Source organism: Equus caballus, chromosome X, assembly GCF_041296265.1.
Source record: "Equus caballus isolate H_3958 breed thoroughbred chromosome X, TB-T2T, whole genome shotgun sequence".
Lineage (NCBI taxonomy): Eukaryota > Metazoa > Chordata > Mammalia > Perissodactyla > Equidae > Equus > Equus caballus.
The window spans coordinates 99874565-99896906 of record NC_091715.1 but is presented as its reverse complement, the minus strand read 5'-3'; the positions used below and the strand labels follow the sequence as shown (position 1 = coordinate 99896906).

Genomic DNA, 22342 nt, shown 5'->3' with positions numbered 1-22342 from the left:
ATAATTATCATTTCTTCCAGTGCATTCCATAGTCATTTTTAAGAAACATCTGTTATTTTCTGATTATAGAGGTAATATAAGTCTCAGAAATCTTAGAAATTTCAGAAAAGTATGAAGAAGACAATTAAAAAGAACTCTAATTTCACCACCTGGAGTTTATCAATGTGAACATTTTGATATAGCTCCTTCTCTGTTTTTCCATGTGTGTATAGGTGCACACAGATCTATATCGATTTTTGCACAATTGAGATCCACCTGTATACAGTTTTGCATCCTGCACTTTTTCACTTCATATCGTATCATGTTCATTTTCCTTGTCCCCATTAAAATTCAGGGCAGGATTTTAAGGGAGGCCAATGTTTGATGAGAGGAATAGAGAGGGAAGGTTTGACTTACTCTGTGGAGTGCTATCCACAGACCAGTAGGACTGCATAGAGCTTCCTGTTACTTTGAGTGTCTAAGCAGAGGCTGGGGGCCCGGCTGTCAGGGTGCTGCAGAAGAGGTCCCTTCCCCACTGAGAGGCTACACCTCGCGGCCTCCGTAATTCTAACCTACCGCGTGTGTCTCCTTCTCCTGTTGCACCAGGGCCACATCCCCTCGCAGGGGCAGCTGAGCTGACAATTCCTCATCCTTTTGGCTGAGCCAGTCAATAATCTCTTGGAGAGGGAGCTGAAGCTTTCCACTGTGGTCTGAGAAGGCCTCTAGGCGAGCACTGCACACAATGGGTAAGATCAGTGATTTTCAATCTTCTTTTTAACTGGCAAAACATCTTTTTCCCCAAACAAATATTTATGCGGAACCTTAATGTATACAGTCGTCTCTCAGTATCTGCAGGGGATTGGTTTTAGGACCCCCGCCGATACAAAAATCCACAGATGCTCAAGTCTTTTATATAAAATGGTGCATTTGCATAGAACCTACACACCTCCTCCTCTATACTTTAAATCACCTCTAGATTACTGATAATGCCTAATACAATGTAAATACTATGTAAATAGTTGTTAGACTATATTGTTTAGGGAATAATGACAAAGAAAAAGGTCTGTATGTGTTCTGCCTAAATGGGCCTTTCGATCTGCGGATGTGGAACCCTCAGTGACAGAGGGCTGACTACACAGATTAAAGAGGTGCTGCTCTGGTTGAAGCAGGAGGAGGCCGGGAGTCCTCCTTCTTATCCCCCCACGGAGGCTCCCGAGGCACCTCCCCATGGAGCTCAGTACTAAAACACTTTGTGGAGGTCGGTTCGTTGAGTTGAGTATCCAGCATCAGGCTGGGAAGGGTAGGAAACGGACCAAGGGCATTAGACGTGACAGTGTCTGGTTGCCCTCTTGCCTTGGAGGAACTCAAGTCATGCCAAACTGTTCATCCACAGGGGCTTCTCAGAGTCTGCCCTCTGACTAGGAGAGGATGCAGTAAGAGGAAAAGGCAAGTCAGGTGGCTGAGTGTGGGCACTCACATGTGTGAGAATGCACCCAAATACTAGCAGCCCAAGGGTCCCAAAGGATGGTAACAACACAGGCTAGAAGTTTAAAGTGTGGAAGGAGAAAAATGTACACTGTATGATCATCTCTGTCCGCCTACCCCCCCAAATGAACCATGAGCTGAGGTCCAAGCGATAGGAAGCTGGAGGCCAGCCTAGCCTGTGTGCAGCCATCAAGCCCACTCCCCTCAGCCGACAGTAATAACTCTTCATTGCCTCCCTACCACCTGGGCCAAGCCCCTTACCTAAATTTTTCCTTCTACTAATTCCCAGAGCAGCTTTTAAGATAGGCACTGTTATTGCCCAGAGAGGTTAAGTAATTTGCCCGAGGTCACACAGTTGAGTTACTGGTAAAGCTATGATCTGAACTCAGGTTTGTCTGGCTCCAGAGCCTGCATTCTTTCTACTTCTCCATGCTGCCTCATCCCCACAAGAACCCACCAGAAGCCAGGAGTTTGGTCCTTGATGATAGGGAGTGGAGAGAAAAAGTGTGTATGTTACAGAGCGGGGTGAGGGAAGAGGAACACGTGCTGCGGATATTGCCCTCAGGCTCTCACTGATTTGCCCTCAGCTTGGGGAGGAATAGGTGGGCTCACAACCAATGGGTGGGAGTAGAGGGCTAAAAGGGTGGGAAGAGGGCAGATGAGCCCTACCAAGATGGAGGACAGTTCTGAGAAGAAGAAAAGGAGGGCGTAATCATATCCTCCATTTACACATCAGCGCTTTGAAGTTCAGAAAGGATTTCCATATCTTATTTGAATATTCACGAAACATTGTGAGGTAGGTAGGACCAGTATTATTCTTCTACTCATTTTTTTCCTCAAAAAAATCCACAAATAAGTGGAAGCTAAAATTTAGATAACTCAAACCGCTTATCCAAGGTGACACAGCTACTTAAAACTGGGGCTCCAATCCGAGGCTCCTGACTTCTGACCCGGGTTCTTTCCCCACTGCCCGAGAAGGAAAGAAGCGGACGGTGAGGCTGACAAGGAGACGCACAGGCTGCGAGGAGAAGGACAAGCTGCAGCAGCAGAAGGAGCCCGGCACCGTCGGAGCCCATCCCGCAGGCCCCTGTTTCGAGGGGCCGGGCCTTACCGCAGGTTGTGAGACTTCTTTTTGATTTCGTTCCAGCACAGATTCATGGCTGGTGGTTCCAGGGGTCCGGCAGCGCCAACAGACCCGTTGAAGAGCTTTGGGCTTAGGCAGGAAACCCCAGCACCATCCTGAGGAGGTGCAGGGGTGGTGGCAGCAGCTCTAACCTGGATAGAAACACAGACATCCTGCAATCCCTGGAGTGGGCCGCACCCTGGTCTGCACCAAGCCAAAGTAGGACAAGTGTGAACATGGGGAGAGAAGGCCTTGTCCCAGGGTGTGTTCAGTGGGGAGGTGGGGGTTGAGATAAAGGAAGACTCTTTGGCTCCATTTGTTGCAAGGTCCTCTCTTGGTACAGATCGGTCACAGATAACTGCTGATGACTATCATTATCTCTCTTGTTGTAAATTCTGCCAGGACTATTGCCCAGATGAGGTCCTGGAGGTACTTGCATTAGATAAGAGCGGCTCACAATTGCCCAAACACTGGCAACCATAGCATTCAAGGTGAGCTGCAGGCTCCTATTTCAGGGCCCCACAGTTTACCCCACCTTCCAGAACAGAAAGCTGAGGGGCTGCCCCATAAAGATTCAGAGAGAGAGCAGACCAGCCAGAGAGCTATCAGCAAGAGACATCCTTCCCAAATGAATCTAGGCCTTGGCGTCCCCTCCCCCTCCTCCCCACTCGCATTTTCCACCAGTCAGGAAGGCTGGAAATCGTCCTAAAGAGGACTGTTCACCTTCCATGGGTTGAGAAAGGGCTAAAGCAGCATTTTGGATCCTGATCTCCAAGGGACTCCGACCAGAGTCGGCAGCTAAGATGACCAGCCTTGGAGCCTGCCAAAGTCTTGCCTTGGGCCCTCAAGCTCAGAGCCCATCCCTTGCTCGTGGGGTATTGTGGGGGTCGGGGGAGTGGAAGTTGTGCCAAACAGCCCTTAAGAAGTTAGCTACTTCCAACACAGTGCCAGGACTGCCCAGCCCGGGGGCAGTAGGAGGTGGAGGGAAGGGGAGCGTAGAAGAGGAAATCTCAGCCTGTGCGGCTCCACCCTAGGGGAAACCCACCTGCCAGCCTGCCTGTCCCCCTACTTGCCTTCTCTGGAAAGAACATGGTCCTGCTGGTGGCCGAGACTCTTCTAGTCTCCCTTTACCCCCAAACCATACTTCCTGCCCACACAAGACTCTCCAGGCAATTAACAAAAACCAGTCATCCATTAAAACAGCGCTCCCAGCACAGACTGAAGGGAAGTGAGGGAGCAGCCAAGCTTTGGGGCAAAGCTCGGAACTCAGTCACTCTGTGTCCCCATGAGCTGACCCTACCTGTGCTGCCTGGGGACTCCGTTGCAGGGTTGGGCAGCTCCATGATTATCCCTCAGCACGAATCTGGACTCAGTGCCTGGTGAGCTGCAGGCAGAGTCCTGACGGGCTCTGAGCAGACTCCCTCAGGCAGAGCAGACAGAGCGCTGAGCCAGGCCAGGAGGCGGGAGCTGTCACCCTGTTTGTTTACTGACCCCCCAGGAATCTGGAGGGGGCGGCTATGTCAGGGCTCAGCCGGTGAATCAGAGCTTTGTCCCTGGGGAATTCCGGCTTGCTCCCAACTGGGCCTGCCACACCGGGGCCAGGAGGGCCCTCCCAGGCTGGCAAGGATGGCGGGAGTGGGACTGGGCATTCCACGGTGCTGAGGAGGGGCTTGCAGAGGGTAGCTCTGTTGATTTATATTCTCTTTCCACGGCAGACACAAAGGACTCACTCTGCCTCCGGGCTCACCCCTCCCCTGAGGTGGAGGAAAGGAACAGACCACTTTGGTGACAAACCTCTGGTAAGCAATTTCCCCAAGGCCTGGCAGGAGGATGGGCTTGAAAATAAGCCTTGTCCTTGACTAAGTAAGTGTCCTCAGAGGCAGTGAGGAACATATATGGCACACCTGGGACAGAGCCATGGGTTAGCAGGATCAGGAAGCCGGGCAGCAGAAGATTCATCTGAGCCCAGTGCGAATACGAGGGCACGCTCTGCCCTGCCTCGGGGAGGCAGAGAGGAGTGGAGGGAGAGTCATACGCGCCCAGACCCCACTGCACTCCAGGGCAGGGGAGATGGATGGTCTACGGGCATCTTCTTGGACCTCTGCAGAGGAAGGAGTGGGCAAAATGGAACCCAGCAGCTCCATGCAGGTGGCCAGTGCCAGGGGGCTTCCTGTACCCTGCCTGTGCTGCCCTGGGCCACTGGCCTGAGGGGCAGGGCCCTTCTGGAAGTGACCACTCTTCTCTTTTTCCAGCAGACTTGCCTGGGGAAAGGTTAACATTCCCGAGCTGGGCTCCCACCCTCAGCACTGAGGGAAAACACTTCGTTTTTACCAAAAAGGGTTCTGTTCCCATCCTCATTTATCTCCCACAGAGTCTTCTGGGCTTTCCACAGTTCCACATTGTTTCCATGCTGAGGCCCACCTACAGGAATAGTTGGAACAGCTGCTTGACCCTTTCTGGGGGTCTAGGGTGGAGCCATCCAGGGCGGCTGGGGGATGGCAGGGCTTGGCAGGCCAAGAGCAGGGAGTGGCTCTAGCTCTGGGTTGCTGCCTTGCTTATGCTGGGATAATTGGGCCTAAGCCAGTCTCGCAGAGTCCCCTGGACTGGGAATGCCCCAGAGTTAGAAATGGTCCCTTGTGACCCAGCCACAACCAAGTTGTCCTGGTTCTGAGGGAAGCGCCCACGATGAGCTGGGCTCCACCCATGTTAGCTTTGCATTCCCTCCAGCCTTCTTCGTAGTTTCCTAACTCCCCACTCAGCTCTATCGCCCTGTTCTCCCCTCCTAGTTCCCCCTTGTACTCACAAGTCCCACTAGCAGAGCCAGGCACACAATAGGCAAATAGCAAATAGTAATTGTTTTCTCTCCCTATCAATGGCCTTCTACTTCTGGCTTTCGTGGCCAAGATGTTGGCTTCTCACCCCGGTTCCCCACAGGGATCTCTCCTTATCTCTTGAAACTTTAAGACAACGTCAGGGCCGTAAGGAAGGAAGAGAAGAAACTAGACAGAGGCAGAGGAGAGGGGTTGGTCTCACCATTCTCAATCACAAAATGAAGCCCTCAGGGCCCTCTGCCTAGGTGGTGAAGCTTGGGAGGGGTGATGGACAATGAGCAGGGCAACCCGTTTGGAAGGGCCCAGGCTTCTCAATCCCTTGACATTGCAAAAGCCCCACTCTGGGGAAGGGACAGGTGCTCTGGGGGACTCTAAGTTGACACTGGCTCTAAGAATAAGAGGTAGCAATTTCTCTCTGGCTAGAGGTGGGAAAACAGCTCAGGAGGACCTGGATCTTATGCCTCTCTAGATCTTGACCTTTTCTCATTATTCTCCTTAAAAATGGGCTCCCCAGCACTCACAATCTCCATCCCAGTGGCCTTCCTCTCTGCCTTCCCCGCCGCCCCGTATATTCAGTTGCTGAATGCACCCCCAGCAGTGACTCAGCACCACAGCTCGTCTGTGAGATACCAGGAAACACGGTACCTTCTCACACCCGATGGTCTCTGGACCCCAAAGCATTGTACGGCAAGCCAAAGTACACTTATGCTTCACCCTTATCCAGTCAACTTTCCCGCGGACCTCCCTTATTGTCAGGAAGGAGGCTGCCCTCTCAGGATTACTGCCTCTCACACATCCTCTGCCCACCTACCAACATACACAGTCAGGCATACACAGCACCACCACTCCACTCCTAGGGAAGGAGAGGGAGAGGAGGGGCAGGTATGAAGCTCAGGGGATTCTTAGTGGCACTGAGCCAGGAGCTACAATAAGACTAAGGACTTGAGAAGGAAGAGCCGATGGAAGGAGAGAGAATATCCTGTAGATGCAGAATATGACATATACCACAGAGAAACCAAGGCAAAGGAAGGTCCTGGCTTGTCCTGGGCCATGCCCTGAAGGATCAAGCTCTTCTGGGACCTCCCTTGGGAGGTTAATATAGAACCAGCCATTGCGGGCCCTTTGGCTTGCCCAGTGCAACACACTTCCTTGCCCCATACTCCCCATAAAAGGCCTCATGAGTGACAAGAGATGAGCCCAGAGGTCGCATCATATCCAAGGGGTTTCATGCATATAGAGAGTGCCCCTGAGCCTTAGGAAGCATGGACATCCACAAGAATACACACAGATTCTGTGTCCACTCTTTCTCCACAGGTTTTTGTTTTATTATCAGCATCTTACCTGAAGCTGGGGGCAGGCACTTCGGAGGCTGCTGCTGTGATGGAACTGGTCAGCTGCCTGCCACTCATGACATCGTGGGAGGGTGTAAGGGCATCCCTGCATGACCATAGGTTGCATCAGAACCAAGGCTCATGGGGGGTGAGGATGGGCAGTGCACCAACCGTTGAGCATAAGCACCTGTAAGAGTAACAAGGAGAGATTTAGAGTCAAGACCTAGAGAAGCCTATGAATCCAGCACTTACCCAGAGGTGACTTGACCAGTTATGTAAATAAATATTCAAAGCTTGCTGACCTACCCAATAGTTTTTCCCAGGCCACTCTGTACCATAAAAGACTTTCTTTATTGATCAAGGAAGTATTTATTATCTATTGTACTTTGTGCTAGAGACACAAAGATGTCCGAGATTTCAGAGCTTGGGATGGGGGTTAGGGAGGTGGGGGGACAGTCATGTAAGCTGGTAATTATACAAGAAAATGCTTATGTGGCAAATGTTATAATTAAGGATTGACCAGAAGGCTAGGGGAGCACAGAGTAGGGAACAACTAACTCTATCTGAGGACGTGCAAAGACTTCAGAGAGATGGCATTTGAGATGAGTCTTGAAGGATAAGTAGGTGTTTGCCTATGCAGAGAAGGGGAGAAAGGGAGAAGGGCATTGCCAGCAGAGGGACCCACCTGTGCAAAGGCAGATGTTACAAAAAAGCATAGCATGTTTGGAGAACGGTAAGTTCAGCATGGCTAGAGTTGGCTAGAGTTTAGGAGGCACAGAAATGAAACAGACTTGGTGCCTGCCCCTGAGGAGTTCACATACAGGGAGAATAAACATGGGAAAAAATCAAGCCATAGAGTGTTGCTTGCATTAACGATAGAAGTATTTATGGGATGGAGAGAAGGGATAAACGAGGTGAGTTCTTCCTGGTCATGTCAGGAAAAGTCTCTCTAGAGGAAAGATGCTTGAGGTGAGTAATGAAAGAAAAATCGAATTGTCATTAGGCAGAGAAGATAAAACGAAAAAGAACATTCCAAACAGCAGGAAAATAAAATGTGTGACCAGAGTACAAGGTAGGTGCCCTGTGGGGAGTAGCAGACGAGGCTGGAAAATGAGGCTGTGGCCAGATGGGGTCATGCCTTGAATGACAAGCAGAGGATTCTTGCTTTATCTTATAGACAATAGGGAGGCACTGAAGATTTTAAGCAGGGGCATGACACAGCCAGATTTGCATTTTAGACAGAGCCCTCTGGCTGCCTGGTGGAGTGATTCTCCCAGGGGAAGAACCTATTGAGAAGCTGGTATAATAGGCAGGCAGTTGCAGCGAGCATGGAGCAGAGAGCATGGCTCTGAGATACCCTGAAGAGGTAAAATACTGTGGGCTCGGTGATCAATTGGATGTGAAGGGTAAGGGAGGTGAAGGAGTCAAAGGTTTCTAATTTGGGAGCCGGGTGGATAATGTTGCCAACAGCAAGAGAGGGAAGACAGGAGAAGGAGCGAAGTTGGTGTGGTAGGGGATGAGAGCAGTGTTCCATAATAAGCTGTGCTTGGGCAGTGTTCCATAATAAGCTATGCTTGAGACATATTCAGCTTTACATGTCAGGAGCTAAGCTTAGAAAAGGAAGATATCAGTGAAGAAGTTAGATCTACAAACCAATTGACAGTTTAGTGAATGTAGACAAGAGCAATGAGAAAGGGTGGCAAAAACAATGCTTGCAAATAACAAAAGTGATATCTTTTAGTGGGGGGCAGAGACATACAAATCTTGACCCAAAGGGCAGGAAGTGAGCATCTTTGATTCCTGATGCTGATGATTAAATAGCCACCATGTTTAGTCTCTATTTCAGTGGTTCCCAACATTTTGGGTATAAGGGCCACTTCTTAAGATTAAAAGAAAAATCTCACTTCACCCACTCACACCTACAATAGTAGCTGTACTTTTATACTTACAGAGTGAGAAAAACACTCACACATTTAAAGATCTGTGGACTCCTTGCAGTAAGTACCCTTCCCTCCTCCTCAGGGGTCCATGATCCAAAGATTGGGGACTGTTACAGATCACGACGGTGCAAGAATTTTGGTCTAAAGGACACTTTATTGTAGTCGAAGTCCCTAGAGGTTACACAGATACATAGCTCCTCGTCCCCAAAGAGATTCGCCAAAGAATGGATGAAAAGGTGGCTCCCCCTGGTCCAATGCCAACATAAAAGACTTAATAACTCAGATAAAAAACAAAGTATTGCTATGGACGTGCTATAAGCATGAAAGCTTGCTTTCAGACCTCTTTTTATATTAATGTTTTGGTTTTTGGTGATTACTTGAGTAATGCACGTTCTTCATAGAAAAACTGGAAAATACACAAAATCATAAGGATGAAAATAAAAGGAACCTACAATACTACCACCCAGAGATAACCATTACTAACAGGTGAAAAGCCTTACAGTAGTTTTTCTATGAAAAAATATATATACACTTTCAAAATAAAATTGTCATCATATGATATACATCACGTTGTATTGCGCTTTTCTCGTTTGCCATTTATATCATGATTATTTTAGAATGTCACCAACTATTCCTCTAAACTATGATCTCTAGTGGCTGCAAAAGAGATAGAGCGCTATGGTTGAGGTCATGGCCTTTGGCGTCAGACAAATCCACACTATTCAACCTATTAGCAGTGTGGCCTGGGACAAGTTAACCTCTCTGAGCTTCAGTGCCCTCATCTGCAAAATGGGGATGACAAGGATACTGCCCTCATAGAAATTGTTCTAATGATTAAAATTAATAATGTATTTAAATAACTTAGCACAGTGTCTGACAATAGTATGCTGCTCAATAAATGTCAGCTGTAATTATTGCTGTATACTATTCCACTGAATGGATATACCATAATTTAACAATTAGACCTAAGTCACACTGCAGTGAACAGCCTTATGCATATTTGTGATTCTTTCCTTAGGATAATTTCCTAGAAGGGAGAATTCCTGGATCAAAGGGTATGAGCCAATTTCAGGCTTGTGACGCATACTTCTAAATTGCCCTAGAAAAAAAGTTAGACCACTTTATACTACCACCAGCAATGTAGAGAGTGCCAGTTTCCAAGCACACTTGCCAACAGTGAGTATTCTTATTTTTAGAATATCTTTGCCAATTTTGTGAGTGAAGATGGCATCTTGAGAATTACTTTGTATTTCCTCAATTACTAAAGATGCTTAACTTTCCCCCTACATTTTTAGTGGCCAGTTGTATTTCTTCTTTCGTGAGCTGTCTCTTTCTCTTTTGAGGTTCACCTCTCTATAGATTTCCTTCCTTCCTTCCCATTCCTCTGCTGACCTGATTTCAAGTTGATGCCTCACAAAACAAAAATAAAACAAACCCAGGAGTCAGAGAATTCAGATCTTCTAATTCCAATACTGGCAAGAAAAGGAATAAACTCCTTTTGGTCCTAGCATGACTATTCTCTGCTATTTTCAGACTTTGCCACCAACTGTGAACTCAAGTCATTTTACCTCTCTAGATGTTGGTTTGCTAACTTATAAAATGTTGATGTTTAAGAGTTGCCACGCATGAAAACTCTAGCATTTCCCATGTTTGTGCAGCATGCTTTTGTAGCCTGCTGTACTGTCTTTCTTGATCCTCAGTGTAATCTGGTAAGATTGGCCCAGCCAGGATTATGATCCCATCTGACAGAGGAAGAGGCTGAGACACGAGTGAACCTGGGCCTCATGACTCCTGGCCAGTGTTTTGTTCTACACAAAGATTCTTCTTTCTGCTTCTCTACTTATCTCTATCCTGTCCCAAATTACCGCCTACACACACTGCTTCTCTTCCTATTCCTCCTTTAATTTGCAGAGGCTGTGAGGAATTGGAGATGAGTATGACTTGGTCCTCAGATGGTCAAGTGTAGGAAAAAAGATATATAAACAACACAAAAGTATAACTTAAGGGAGGACATGACTCATCCCTTATGTGGGACACAGAAGTCAGGCCATGAGAGGTCACAGAGGAGGAAGTGTTCACCTAAAGTTGGGGGGATTTAGGATGTATTTATGGAAGAGATGCTTTTGAGCTCAGGTGAGAGAGAAGATTTGGACACATGGAGTAGTGTGGAGGATGCTTCTGGGGTGGAGCGAACTCTTCTGGGATCTTCCCTAGGGATCCTGCTAGATATCAAGCTGTCGCTTTTTGCCACTAGGGTTACTCTTTTCCTGGTTCTCAAAGCGGCACACAGGCCCTTCCAGGAGGCTTCTGGGGGAAAACATTATTTTTCTTGGACAGAGATATAAGCTTTAAAAACAGGTGGGAAATACCAGGATTCCAGCATGAAAACGAAATTGATGGCTCGTGGAGGACGAGGTCTTTGCCTGATATTTATCTCTATCCCACATATTTTTTAACACAGTGCTAGGCACAGAGCAGACACTCGGTGAATGTTTCCTGACCTGATTTATTGAATTGAACTCCAATTAGGTAGCTGTACAGGTCCTCAACTTTGTAGGTACAAATCCCCAGAGGCACAAAGAGAAAGGCTTGGGATATGCATATTTACTTGCATTTATGTGAAATGATGTATGCAGAATGTTAGCGTTTGAAGCAAGCCTTGAAATGGCAAAACATTGCAAACAACCTGAATATCCATCACTAGTTAAATAAATAATGGTGTATCCGTACAGTAGAATTCTATACAGCTAGTAAAAACAGAATTAAGAACTCTTTATGTGCCAATATGGAATGATCTCTTAAGATAAATTTTTAAGTAAAATGAAAACAAGAAAAAAAATATGTTTGGTTAGTTCACATTTGTTTTAAAAAAAGGAAAATATGTGCTTGTATTTACAGTAAAATATCTTTGGAAGTATACAAATGAACGTGTTTACATTGATTGCCTTTGGGGAAGGGAACAAAGTGGCTACTAGATAGAGATGGGAGAATTCCCTCCATTCCTTTAGAATTTTTCCCTATTTTCCCTCTTTTTAAAACTGAGAAATATAATATACCTACAAAAAAGTGCATAAAACATATGTGTAAAATATATTGAATTGTTATAAAGCAAATCCCTCTATAATTACTGCTCAGGTTGAGAAATAGAATAATTACCCACATCCACAAAAGCCCCATGTTGCCAATAGCACATGTAGTTTTTACTGAATATCCTTGTACCTTTTGAATTTTGAACCATGTAAATATATTAGCTATTTAACAGCTACTCCCCTCCTCCCCTCCCCTCCTCACCAAATTGCCATAGACATCCTCAACTGTTTCCTGAAAGATTGGTGTAGCAGCTTTTCTATAGCCAAATAAATAATAATAGTTAAAACTTACTGTATTCCATGTTTTCATATATTAACTAATCACTCTACATACTGATCAGTCTGCATATCAAGTCATTTAATCCTCATGACAACGCTATGAAGTAATTACTATAGTTGCTTTTCTTGTGCAGATAAGAACACGGAGGCACAGAGGCAGTACATAACTTGTACAAAGTGATGTTGTGAATATGAGATGAGGAGCTGGAATGCGTATCCAGGCAAGTGTGTCCCAGAATACGAGTTCTTTGCTGTTACACTATTCTGCCTCTGTAAATTCTAGAACCCAGGCTCTGAGGCATTGTAGTCCCTGATCCCTGTCAAGTAGAGAAGATTTTTGGCTATGGGCCACCAGGTGGGAGCCCAAGCACTGACTCAGTCATGCCACTACCCAGCCAAAGACATAGCAATTAAGAACAGACAGGATGCAGTGAGCCTGGGGTCTAGGGCATCACCCAGCTGGCAAACCCTACGGAGCATTTAAATGACTTGCCTAGGACATCTGAGAAGTAACATTCTTGGTCAACTCTCCTAGTCTGACCTCAGAGCTCAGTAAACATTTTTTTGGACAAATGAATAAGCTCTTTCCACCTGTAAACTGGAGAAGTCTAAGAACCTGTCTTACAGAAATACTTGCAGAAGTGGGTGAGGAATCTGCTGCAATATCGTTTGCAATAGCAAAACTCTGCAATCGACTCAAATGTCCAACCACGGGGGACTGGTTAAACGGACTATGTCAGAGAGGTGGCACAGCAGGACAGTTAAGGGGCAGGCTCGGAGCCAGGATGCTCGGGTTTCATCCTGCTTCTGCTGCTTATCAGCACAAGTTCGGACAAGCTCCCTGATCTTACTGTGCTTCGGTCCCTGTATCTGTCAAACAGGGATAACAAAAAGACCTATCTCATTGCCTCGTTGCAAGGAGTTAATTCATAGTTGCTGATATCCAGTAAGTACTCAGATCTTATCTGTTACGGTAGCCACTCACACAACAGAATATTACGTAGCTGTTAGAGAGGTAGATCTGTATGCACTGATTGGAACAGATATCAAAGATATATACTTTAGGCAAAAGAAAACAAGTGTCAGAATAATGCATTTGGTAGAACTCCGACTTTGAAGAACCCTCATGAAAAAATCTACATGTGTACATGCGCAGAAAGAAAGCCTGCGAGGATATGCAACAGTGTTCAGCAACATTACTTCTGGAGAGTTGTATGAGGGGGATTCTCCTTCTGACGTTATACACTTTGTGTATATATATATCTTTTATAACAAGCATTTATTATTCTTGGAAGAAAAAATAAAGAAATAGGGCAAACTTCTAAATCACAAGAGCCTCGGGAGAGAACAGGGCAGTGGGAAGAAGACCCTTTTCCCATGGGCTACAGAGTCTTCCTTCCAAGCCAAGGTAACCTGGCATGATGCCCTCCCAGCACTGCCTTTCTACCTGACAGCACGACACTAAGAGACGGGACACACAGTTCTTTGGTTCTGAACCTTGTTGTGTGTTCCTAAAATAATTCCGGCAACGTAGCCAAAGGCCAAGCTTCTGCTTCGGGTGCTCTCACTTAATGAATAAATGATGGAAACTCACATTGTCAAACTGGAAGGGACTTTAGAGATTATCTAGGCCACCCTCTCATTTACAAACAGAACAATGATATACGTTCCTGAGAAGTTAGCTGTCAAGCAATTTTGAAAAATAAAATTTATTTTCCAGTGAAAAAATCAGAGATGTGTCCTCATGGGGAGAATTTAATTCTAAGAGCCAATTAATGTAATACGTCTGAAACCTTTATACACCGCTGGTGGGAGTATAAATCAGTAAACCATTTTGGAGAGCAATTTAACAATGTCTCCCAAAGGTGAAGATTCTCGTACCCTGTGGTGGGACATTTCTGTCCTAGGGATATATGCGACAGCAACAGTCACAGAAGAACATCTACACAAGAATGATCATAGTAGCCCCAACTGTGAGCCAAAAACTGGAAACAGTTTAAATGTCTATATGCAGCAGAATGGATAATAAATCATGGCATATTCATTAAAGGGAATGCTATACAATAGTGAAAAAATGAATGAACTAGAGGCACATGTCACAACATGGATGAATTTCACAAATATAACATAGAATAGAAAAAACAAATTGGAGAAGAATACATATCATTAACAGAAAATTTTAAAACACATAAAGCAGTGGTATACGCTGTTTAAAGACACATACACGTGTAGCAAAAGTATAAATAAATGCATGAGAATAATAAACACCAAATCGAGAAGAGTGGTTCCTTCAGAGGGAGGAAGGGAAAGAGGGAGTTTAATCACAGAAGGACAGACAGAGGGTTTCAACTCTACTGGTGATGTTTTTTCTTAACCTGGGTGGTGGGTATCCTGATTTTCATTATATTATTCTTTACACCTCTTTGAATGTATAAAAATTTTCATAACACATTGTTTAAAAGAACGCAAGAAATCCCATGCTGAAAGGAAAATTCATAATTTGGGGGTATAACAAAATACTGAAAAAAATGCATAAGATATAAATTCTGCACTCAAAATGCCGGCTTATTCCTTAAACCAGCTTCAATTTCCTGGGACTAGTTTCCGAGGAGGGAACCTGCTAGAGAGCAGCAGCTGGGCACGGTGGACCGAGGCAGGAGATAAGGGCTTCCCTCTCTCAGATATTCATTGGCTGTGGGAAGGAGAACAATCTGACTAACCTCTCAACTTTCTCACATTTAAAAATGTGGCATTGGAGCAGACTATATCTTACAAATTTTTTTCCATGCAACAATCTCTTCTAGCTTTTTTTTGAGCAGCAATTCCCAAAACTGTGCCTGCAAGATGCTAAAGTGTTTTCCATGCAGAAAAGTGTTCCCTGGTCAAATCAGTTTGGGATATTCTGGGTCAAACAAAATTAAACAGATTTCTTTCCAGGAGTACTTCTCAGAGCCTTTAATATATGTCTATACATTGTGACTCTCCAAGAAGAGAATTCAATGATGAAGCATTTTCAAAAAATTCTTGGACGGTAGCATGTCACCCACCAGCACTACCACCACTCCTTATTTTAAAGCAGAATCTATTACCAGTCTCTCAGAGCAACGTTCTGTGGTTCAGTTCGGTAAGTGCTGTCCTGGAAGGATTTATCTCACTGGTGATTTCAGTTGCTGATGCGTGTCTAGAATCCTTTGTAAGGAAGGAATGTAGTTTCATGGTATAATGTCCACAGAGTGGGGTTCCTAAACTTCCAGCAAGTTTAGAAGGATATCTTCTTGAGCTTCATTAGTGAGAGCCCATCCTATCTGGCATTATGGCAGATTGAATGTCAGAAAGTTCTGAGTATCTGTGGTTAGAAGTCCTGCATCCCAGATGCGCTCTCTGCATCTGGCTCTTGGGCCTTTGCTAAATTTGCTGCTCCAAGCCACATTGTCCTCCTTTGGGTGACTGCAGAGCTGAAGGGGCCTCTGGCCCGGAGCTCAGAGCTCCTTAGCAAGGGAAGAATGCCTGGGGGAATAATCCTCATAGGAAGAGGAGCCCTTTCCATGTGCCTTCAGCCCCCAGCAATAGTTCAGGGCTAGCAAGACGGCAGGGCAGGTGGTGGCCAACCCAGGAAAAGAGGGGCTCACATCTTCTCTCAGGGACAGGACACTTATCACTTCCACCTGCAGCACTGCCTTTTCAGGGGGGTTCCTTAGAAGGCCCCTGAAGGTCTCTGGAATCACCTCCCCATCCAAATTCCAGAAGGACATTCTCCTGAGGTTTGTGGCTCCACAGGACCTTTGAAGAGGTGATTTACCTGAGGGCCTTTAATCTAGAAACAAGCACTCCTTTGGAAAAGTCAGGAGCTGAGGTGAACTAGACATAGAGCATTTTATAGGCTTTGTTCTTTTGAGCAATCAGAAAGAAAACACAGGACAAAAGTATGCTCTTTTCCAGACAGCATGCACCATGCTCTCAATGGAAGCAGGCAGTTACTCCCGCTGCCATCCCTCCTTCTCCACTCCACCCCAGCCCAGCTACCTGCTTGGACCCAACACCGTGGGGCCTGGCTCTACCTGCCTACCAAAGGCAGGATAAGCCCGACTACCCACACAGTCTCAGACCCACTTGTCAGGCTGGGGCACTGGGCCTGATGCTGGGGAAAGGTAAGGAGAGCAGAAGGAATGGGGTGTTTGACTCTAGGAGAGGGAAGCCCCATTTCAAAGCACTCCAAGCTATGTTCTCAGGAGTGGAGAGGTGCCTACTGATTACAGGGGGTAGAAAAGAAACCAAGGGAAGAAGCAAGGGGAAAAACGGAACGGGAAAGACAGATGGAGCCAGGATGCGCCTTCGGTGCCAGGCTCCTAGGTCAGAGCCCCATTTACTCCAGGGAAGCGCTCCTGTGTCCTGTCTGCTGGCCAGACACTCATTTGTTCAGGGAACCTGCTCTGAGGTCCCACGTTTTGTCTCTCCTCCCTTTTCAGCCAATGCTGTCCACACCCCTTCCCTCCCCTCCCACCAGGAAATCCACCCATGGACAAAAAGCATGTCATTGAGGACAAACATAAATAAACAAACAAATAAATAACACCCCTCTCCTCTCAAAGAAGCAAACTATGGGCCTTCCTCTTATTCATCAGTTGCTCAAATTGGCTTGAGTTTCTATTCCTGGGCATCTTTTTTTCCCCCCTCTATGAATACGAGCGGTGGCTACTTCATTGTGGGCATTTTGTAACGCAAGTTTTCCCCTAAAGGCACATGCAGGCAGTAGGCAGGCAGACACACACACACACACAGAGTACCCTCAGTCATTTCCCCTCAGCCAGCCGAAAAAGGGCGAGGCTTGGAAATCATTTCTCTGTTGCCTACCTTCAGATTCCGTCAGGTCTGAGGAGCAGGCGGCAACTGGAAGCTGGGAGGCCGGGGCTGGGCTGCCTCTGTGAATCAGCAAAGAAGTCCCTGAGACAGGGATGCCGACAGCTGCTGTATGCACACTCTCCCTCCGTCTCTCCCACCTCCCTGCCCTCCTTCGCCTTCTCCTCCTCCTCCCCTCTCTCAGGCGGCTCTGTGTTGCTATGCCATCATATCACCCGGACTAACAGCATCACTCTGACCGCAGGCAAAGATACCCTTGACTGGACAAATGCAGAAAGAGCAAGGACAGTTTTGTAAAACTACCAGAGCCTTGGCGGCTCTCGGAGATTTCAATTCATTAGAAGCAGAGGAGGAGAGCGGAAGAGGCTGAGAAGCAGAGGGGGAGAGGGGGAGAGGCTTCCACTGGGGAGGAGGAGACAAAAGAGGCTGGGAGATCAATACAAGCTGCTGAGTGAGGAGTCTGGGCCCCAACTTCCACAGATCTAGCCCAGAGCCAAAGGCAACTTCAGAGCCAGCAGCTGGCAGGGCCCCTCGGTAGCCAGTCCAGGATTCAGTTTCTGTGTTGGAGGTTGAAACGCTCTGCTCTAGAATCATCACTAGTACCCAAGGTACAGTCTTGGGCTCAGGGCAGTCTGCCTGTCACCCCTAAGTTCTGTCCTCACCCCCTCTTAGGTCTACATGTAGAAAAAGCCTCTGCAATAGAGGAAACAAAATGGACCTGGAATGACGGGAAGATACAGCTCCTCCGTGCCTCCCCTCACCAACTACCCCAGTCACTCTCCCGCCTCCTGTCCATACCAGCCCTTACTCTTTTAACTATCACCCCTGTTAAAGTGTTTAACGCCCTGGGTATGAGCTCCAAATACACTGGGAGAACCCGCTAAAGGGATGGAGAGGATTATACCACTTTACAGAGTGCCCAGCACACAGGAAGTTACTTAATAAATATTTGTTGAATGAATATGTTAAATGGATGGATGGATGGATGGATGGATGGGTGAATAGCAGTGAGAAAGCCCTCATCCCCATCCTCCTACACCAAAATACTCATACTTAAAGCCCCAGCAGCTCCAGGCCGAGGCAAAGGATAAGAGAAACAGTCTTCTTTCCTCCCTCCATTTCTGAGAACAGGGTGTGTATGATGAGAGAGAAACAGATTGGTTTGGGGGTGACTTGCTTAACTTCGATGACTTGTCTCTAAAAACTCTCTAAGTTCTGATGCACTGGGATTTAGAACAGAAGACACTTCCTGGCCCAAAGGACATAGGACTAGTGTTTACAAAGTACCCTATAAGAACTGAGAATTATTATTATTGTTATTATTACCATTATTATTATTATTACAGAAAACCTTCAGCCAGGAAGTAGTGTGTGTGTGTGTGTTTTCTTCTGAGATGAAATTTTCAAAACTTAAGCTCCTGGTTTCAGTAAAAGGTTAGCAATAAGGCCTGACTCCTCTTTAAAACAAGCAAACAAAATGGGATAGACTGCCCCCTCCCCCAAGCCAGGCTTTCAGAGCTGCGTGAGCGGCCCCTCCTGCCTGGCCAAAGTGGCAGCAGCCAGGCCCCCATGCAGGAGCAGAAAGGGCCTTTGATTTCTAAAGGGGCTTTGGAAAGGACATCCGGCTTCTCAAACTACACACTCTCAAGAGAGCATTTCTTAGCTACCCAGCCTAGCCCAGCCCTGGCCCTGAGTCCCGGCCCCAGTCTTCGCTCTGGCAGCTCACAGGCTTTCTCAACACCACTCAGACCCAGGGCCCCAGGAGTCCTTTACAACTGACTTGGAATGACTTGGAGGGGGCAGTTGACTAGAAGAAAGACCAGAGGGAACACTCTGAGAAATTGTTTGGGCTGGCACAGACACAGCATGACTGCGACAGACACACACCGAACACATGGGAACCTGACTCACAGCTCACCATGGGCACCAGCTCACCAGCACGCCAAACAAAACAGAGTCTGGGTCTAGAAGGAGGACGGAGCGTGAGCTGGATGGGGTACTTGCTCCCTACTTTGACTGCAGTTGGACTTGCCCAGATCACAAGGAGCACTTGGAAGAAGCCTTTACTTTTCCTTTTCCAGCTCTAGAGAAAGCATTCAGGCTGCAGATACAAAAGTACAGTATCAGGCTCCATGAAAATAAACCCACAGCGTTTGTTTTGAGGGGTGTAACAAAAGACTTCCCCAAATCTCCCTCCCACTGACCCCCTCATGATGGGAATGACTCCCTCCTCGTTCCCTTGCTTATGACACTAAAGGCTCCTGTGAAAATAAGAATATTATTACCTATGAGGCAAAAAACATTAGGCTATTATCAGCCAGCAACACCTAAAATTTAATTATTAGATTATAATAATAACAATAATAATGGCTAACATTGAGCGTTTACTATAGGCTCGGCATGGTTTGAAGTGCTTTGCACACATTATTAGCTCATTTTGTTTTCACAGCAAACTTAAAATAGCTTCCATTATTATCCCCATTTTACAGATAAAGCACTGTAACATAGTGAGGTTGAATGACTTGCCCAGGGTCACAAGGCTAATGCATTATGGAGCTAAGACTTACCCTAGGTCTCTCTGGGCAATGTCCACGTGATTAAGCACTGTGCTCTACTGCCCCCTTCATCTAGTAGTGGCCTGATCACATGTCAGGCCTAAGTACGTCACTGAGACAAAGATGATTAGGGCAAAAGAATTCCTCAGATAGTTTTTCTATCCTTTGTGCCTTTTCTCAAGTTATTTCCTCTGCTCAAAATGTCTCCCTTCCCTTTAGAGGTCAGAGAAAAAAGGAACCTTTGAGGTAAGACTCTCTCTGAGAAGTCCCAAGTGAGTGAATCCTACAAAGTTAAAGCTATGACTGGATAGAAAGAGAAAAGACAAATGGCCTGGAGATGAGGCGGAGCTCTCCAGTTTGCTCTGGTCCCCACAGCCCACTGTGCTCCTCTACTCATTTACGTGACCTGCTTAGCCCCCGTGAGCTTTGCAGTATGCACCATCCCATAGGCCACTGAAGGTGCATTTGTTTCCGTTGTTGGTCTTCTGGTTCACTTGGAGGAGGGTTGTTTGCTTTTCTGTTTCCTGGAGGGTGTTGGGATGGATAGAGTCTCCAGTTGCGTTTCAGGAGAGGAAACGTCTATGCTTAGCATCGTGACTGGTTAGAAAAGTCCACTCTGACACTTAAACCCCAGGCAGACTCATTTGCACCCAGGAGACATCTGGACAAAACAGAGTAAACGCATAGGCTAGCTTCAACTACTTCTCTGAGGAGGGAAAAGAAAGATCAAAGGAGGTTGGGCCACCAGCTTTGTCTGTGGCTCCATCCTGGTAACCTGTAGGAGGATGTTGGAGACCCACCCTGGTATCACTGAGCAGGACCTTGCTAGGTGGACAAGGACAGGTAGGGCATTTCAGATAGAGAGAAAGCATGTGCAAAGGTACAGAGGTCAGAGAGCATGGCTTGCTAAGGGACTTCCAGTACTAGTTAGTATGCCCAATTCAAGACAGGGTTCTAGGTGGGAAATGGGAGGAGGTGGCAGGAGATGGAGCTATGGAAGCACAGAAGGAGGCACTGGAATACCATGCTAAGGATCATTTAAGATTCTTTTTTTTTTTTTTTAAGGCAAGCATCAGGGTCAGATTTATGTTTTGGAAATATCATTCTAACAGCTTTCATCCAAAGAGCAATTATTGAGTGCCTACTACATGCTAGATCTGTGCTAGACCCCAGGAGCTCAGAGAAGACTTGGAAATTGCCTTCAAGTTGCTCACAGCGTAATGGGTGAGACAATGAATTAAACATCAATACGATAGTGTGCAATGAAGGTCGCGCGTTGGAAGAGAGAAAGCCTGGAAGTTTGGCCTCCTGGTGGGAGGCAGTTGCAGTACTCTCTGCGGAGGGCCCGAGGCAGGGCAGTCAGTGAGGGTGGGACAGTGCCCCCCTCCCAGGGAATTGTCCTTTCCTTTTATCATTTCTTCCTAGCCTTGCTACTTGCTGAGTTGAGAGAAGAGAAATAAACTATGAGTAGCTCTTTTGTTCTTTGGGGGTGGGAGAGGTGGCGTAGGTAATTCCCATTGCTGTTCCACAGCCTTATTCATTGGCTCCCTGACCACGTGTACTGAAAGTACTACTTCAAATTGTTTCTACTCTTCTCAAACACCCAACCCAAGCCCACCCACTTCAGCAAATAACCTTCATTCTTGCTTTACTGAGAAGCTGGAAGCTATCCCCGCAAAATTCTTCTCTACCTCAGAATTTCTCCAGTCCTTCCATCATGCCCAGACAAAGCAAAATCCCTTTTTCCCCACTAAGGTCAATACCTCTGCTCATGATCTCACATCATTCTCTTCCTCTCTCCTCTAAAATCTCTTCATAATTTTTTCTCTCTCTTGCTTTCATCCTTAATCTTTTCCTTGCTTCTGACACTTTCCTTACTGTCTATAAATGTCTGAAGAGCAGAGAGCTTGCTAACTCCTGTGAGCTGGGAAGTGGGAAGAACGTTTCCCCACTAGACAACGTTCCTCCATCCCACAATCCACCACACACACACATCCAGGTCAAGACTGTTTTACCAACAAGTTGGAGAAAGTTTGGAGGGAAATAACATCATCAGAGCAAAGAATTCCCAGTTTCGGGTAAGGCTGGGAAGTAAAAAGCAGCACTAAGAAAATGCAGAAGATGAGAATAATAAACATTTCTCAGTTACTATTTGCAGAGTGTTTTGCCACATTATTTTATTTACGTAGCAGAGATTGCTTCCAATGAATGGGGATTTCTTGCAGCAAAAACGAAAGGGTTAAGTAGAGGGGCAGACAGAGGTGGAATGGCTCAGGAGAAGTTGGGATGTGAAAATGAGTCAGACGTCAGGAGGGAGGGAGTTTCACCAAGTGTGTATGACATAGACAAGGAAGCAGGAAACCGGGAGAAAAGTTGGAGGAACATGTTAGGAATGCAGGGGCACGATGCTGAAAAGGTTAGATTTTGTCATTGGGGTTGATAAGGAATAGTGCGAAGCCACGACAGACTAACGGTTGAAGAATCGGGGTTGCCCCAGTCAGTGTCCCGAACACCCTCTGCTGCTTTTGTTGAACATCTCAAAATGCAGCACTCAGCTTACACACTTGGTTACCTCCCACCTTCGTCTGCTGTTCTTCAAGCTTCTGCTAAACCAGACCCAGCAGCTGGGATCTTATATAACCAAATATTATGTTCTATTTATGTTTTCAAATGTATTCCATTTAGACCAAAACCATTCAAGCTACTGTTGAAGTGGTATAGTGGAAACAACACTAAATTAGGGTCAGAAGACAAAGGTTCTAATCCCAATTTTGCTACTAAATTGCTGTTAACCGTGGGTTTTTCTCCACCAGAAAGAGGATAACATCTGCTCTGTTCACCTGAATCAAACAGGATAATAGATGTGAATATAT

At 46.3% G+C, this 22342-nt stretch overlaps 1 protein-coding gene across 2 annotated transcripts in view; it reads right to left on the bottom strand.

Moving 5' to 3' along the window:
* DRP2 (dystrophin related protein 2) overlaps nt 1-17282 on the bottom strand; it is a 42079-nt gene extending 24797 nt beyond the window's left edge. The window contains exons 1-5 of one of the 2 annotated variants that reach the window (XM_023633358.2): nt 17140-17282; nt 16909-16976; nt 6760-6936; nt 2576-2739; nt 556-712 (exon numbers count right to left, since the gene is read on the bottom strand). In XM_023633358.2, the coding sequence (XP_023489126.1) occupies nt 556-712; nt 2576-2739; nt 6760-6876 (438 nt within the window). In that variant the 5' untranslated portion in view covers nt 6877-6936; nt 16909-16976; nt 17140-17282. Of the gene's footprint in view, nt 1-555; nt 713-2575; nt 2740-3887; nt 4024-6759; nt 6937-16908; nt 16977-17139 lie in introns of those variants that run through there. The other variant, XM_023633360.2, reaches the window with a different exon arrangement.
* Between the last annotated feature and the right edge of the window lie 5060 nt (nt 17283-22342).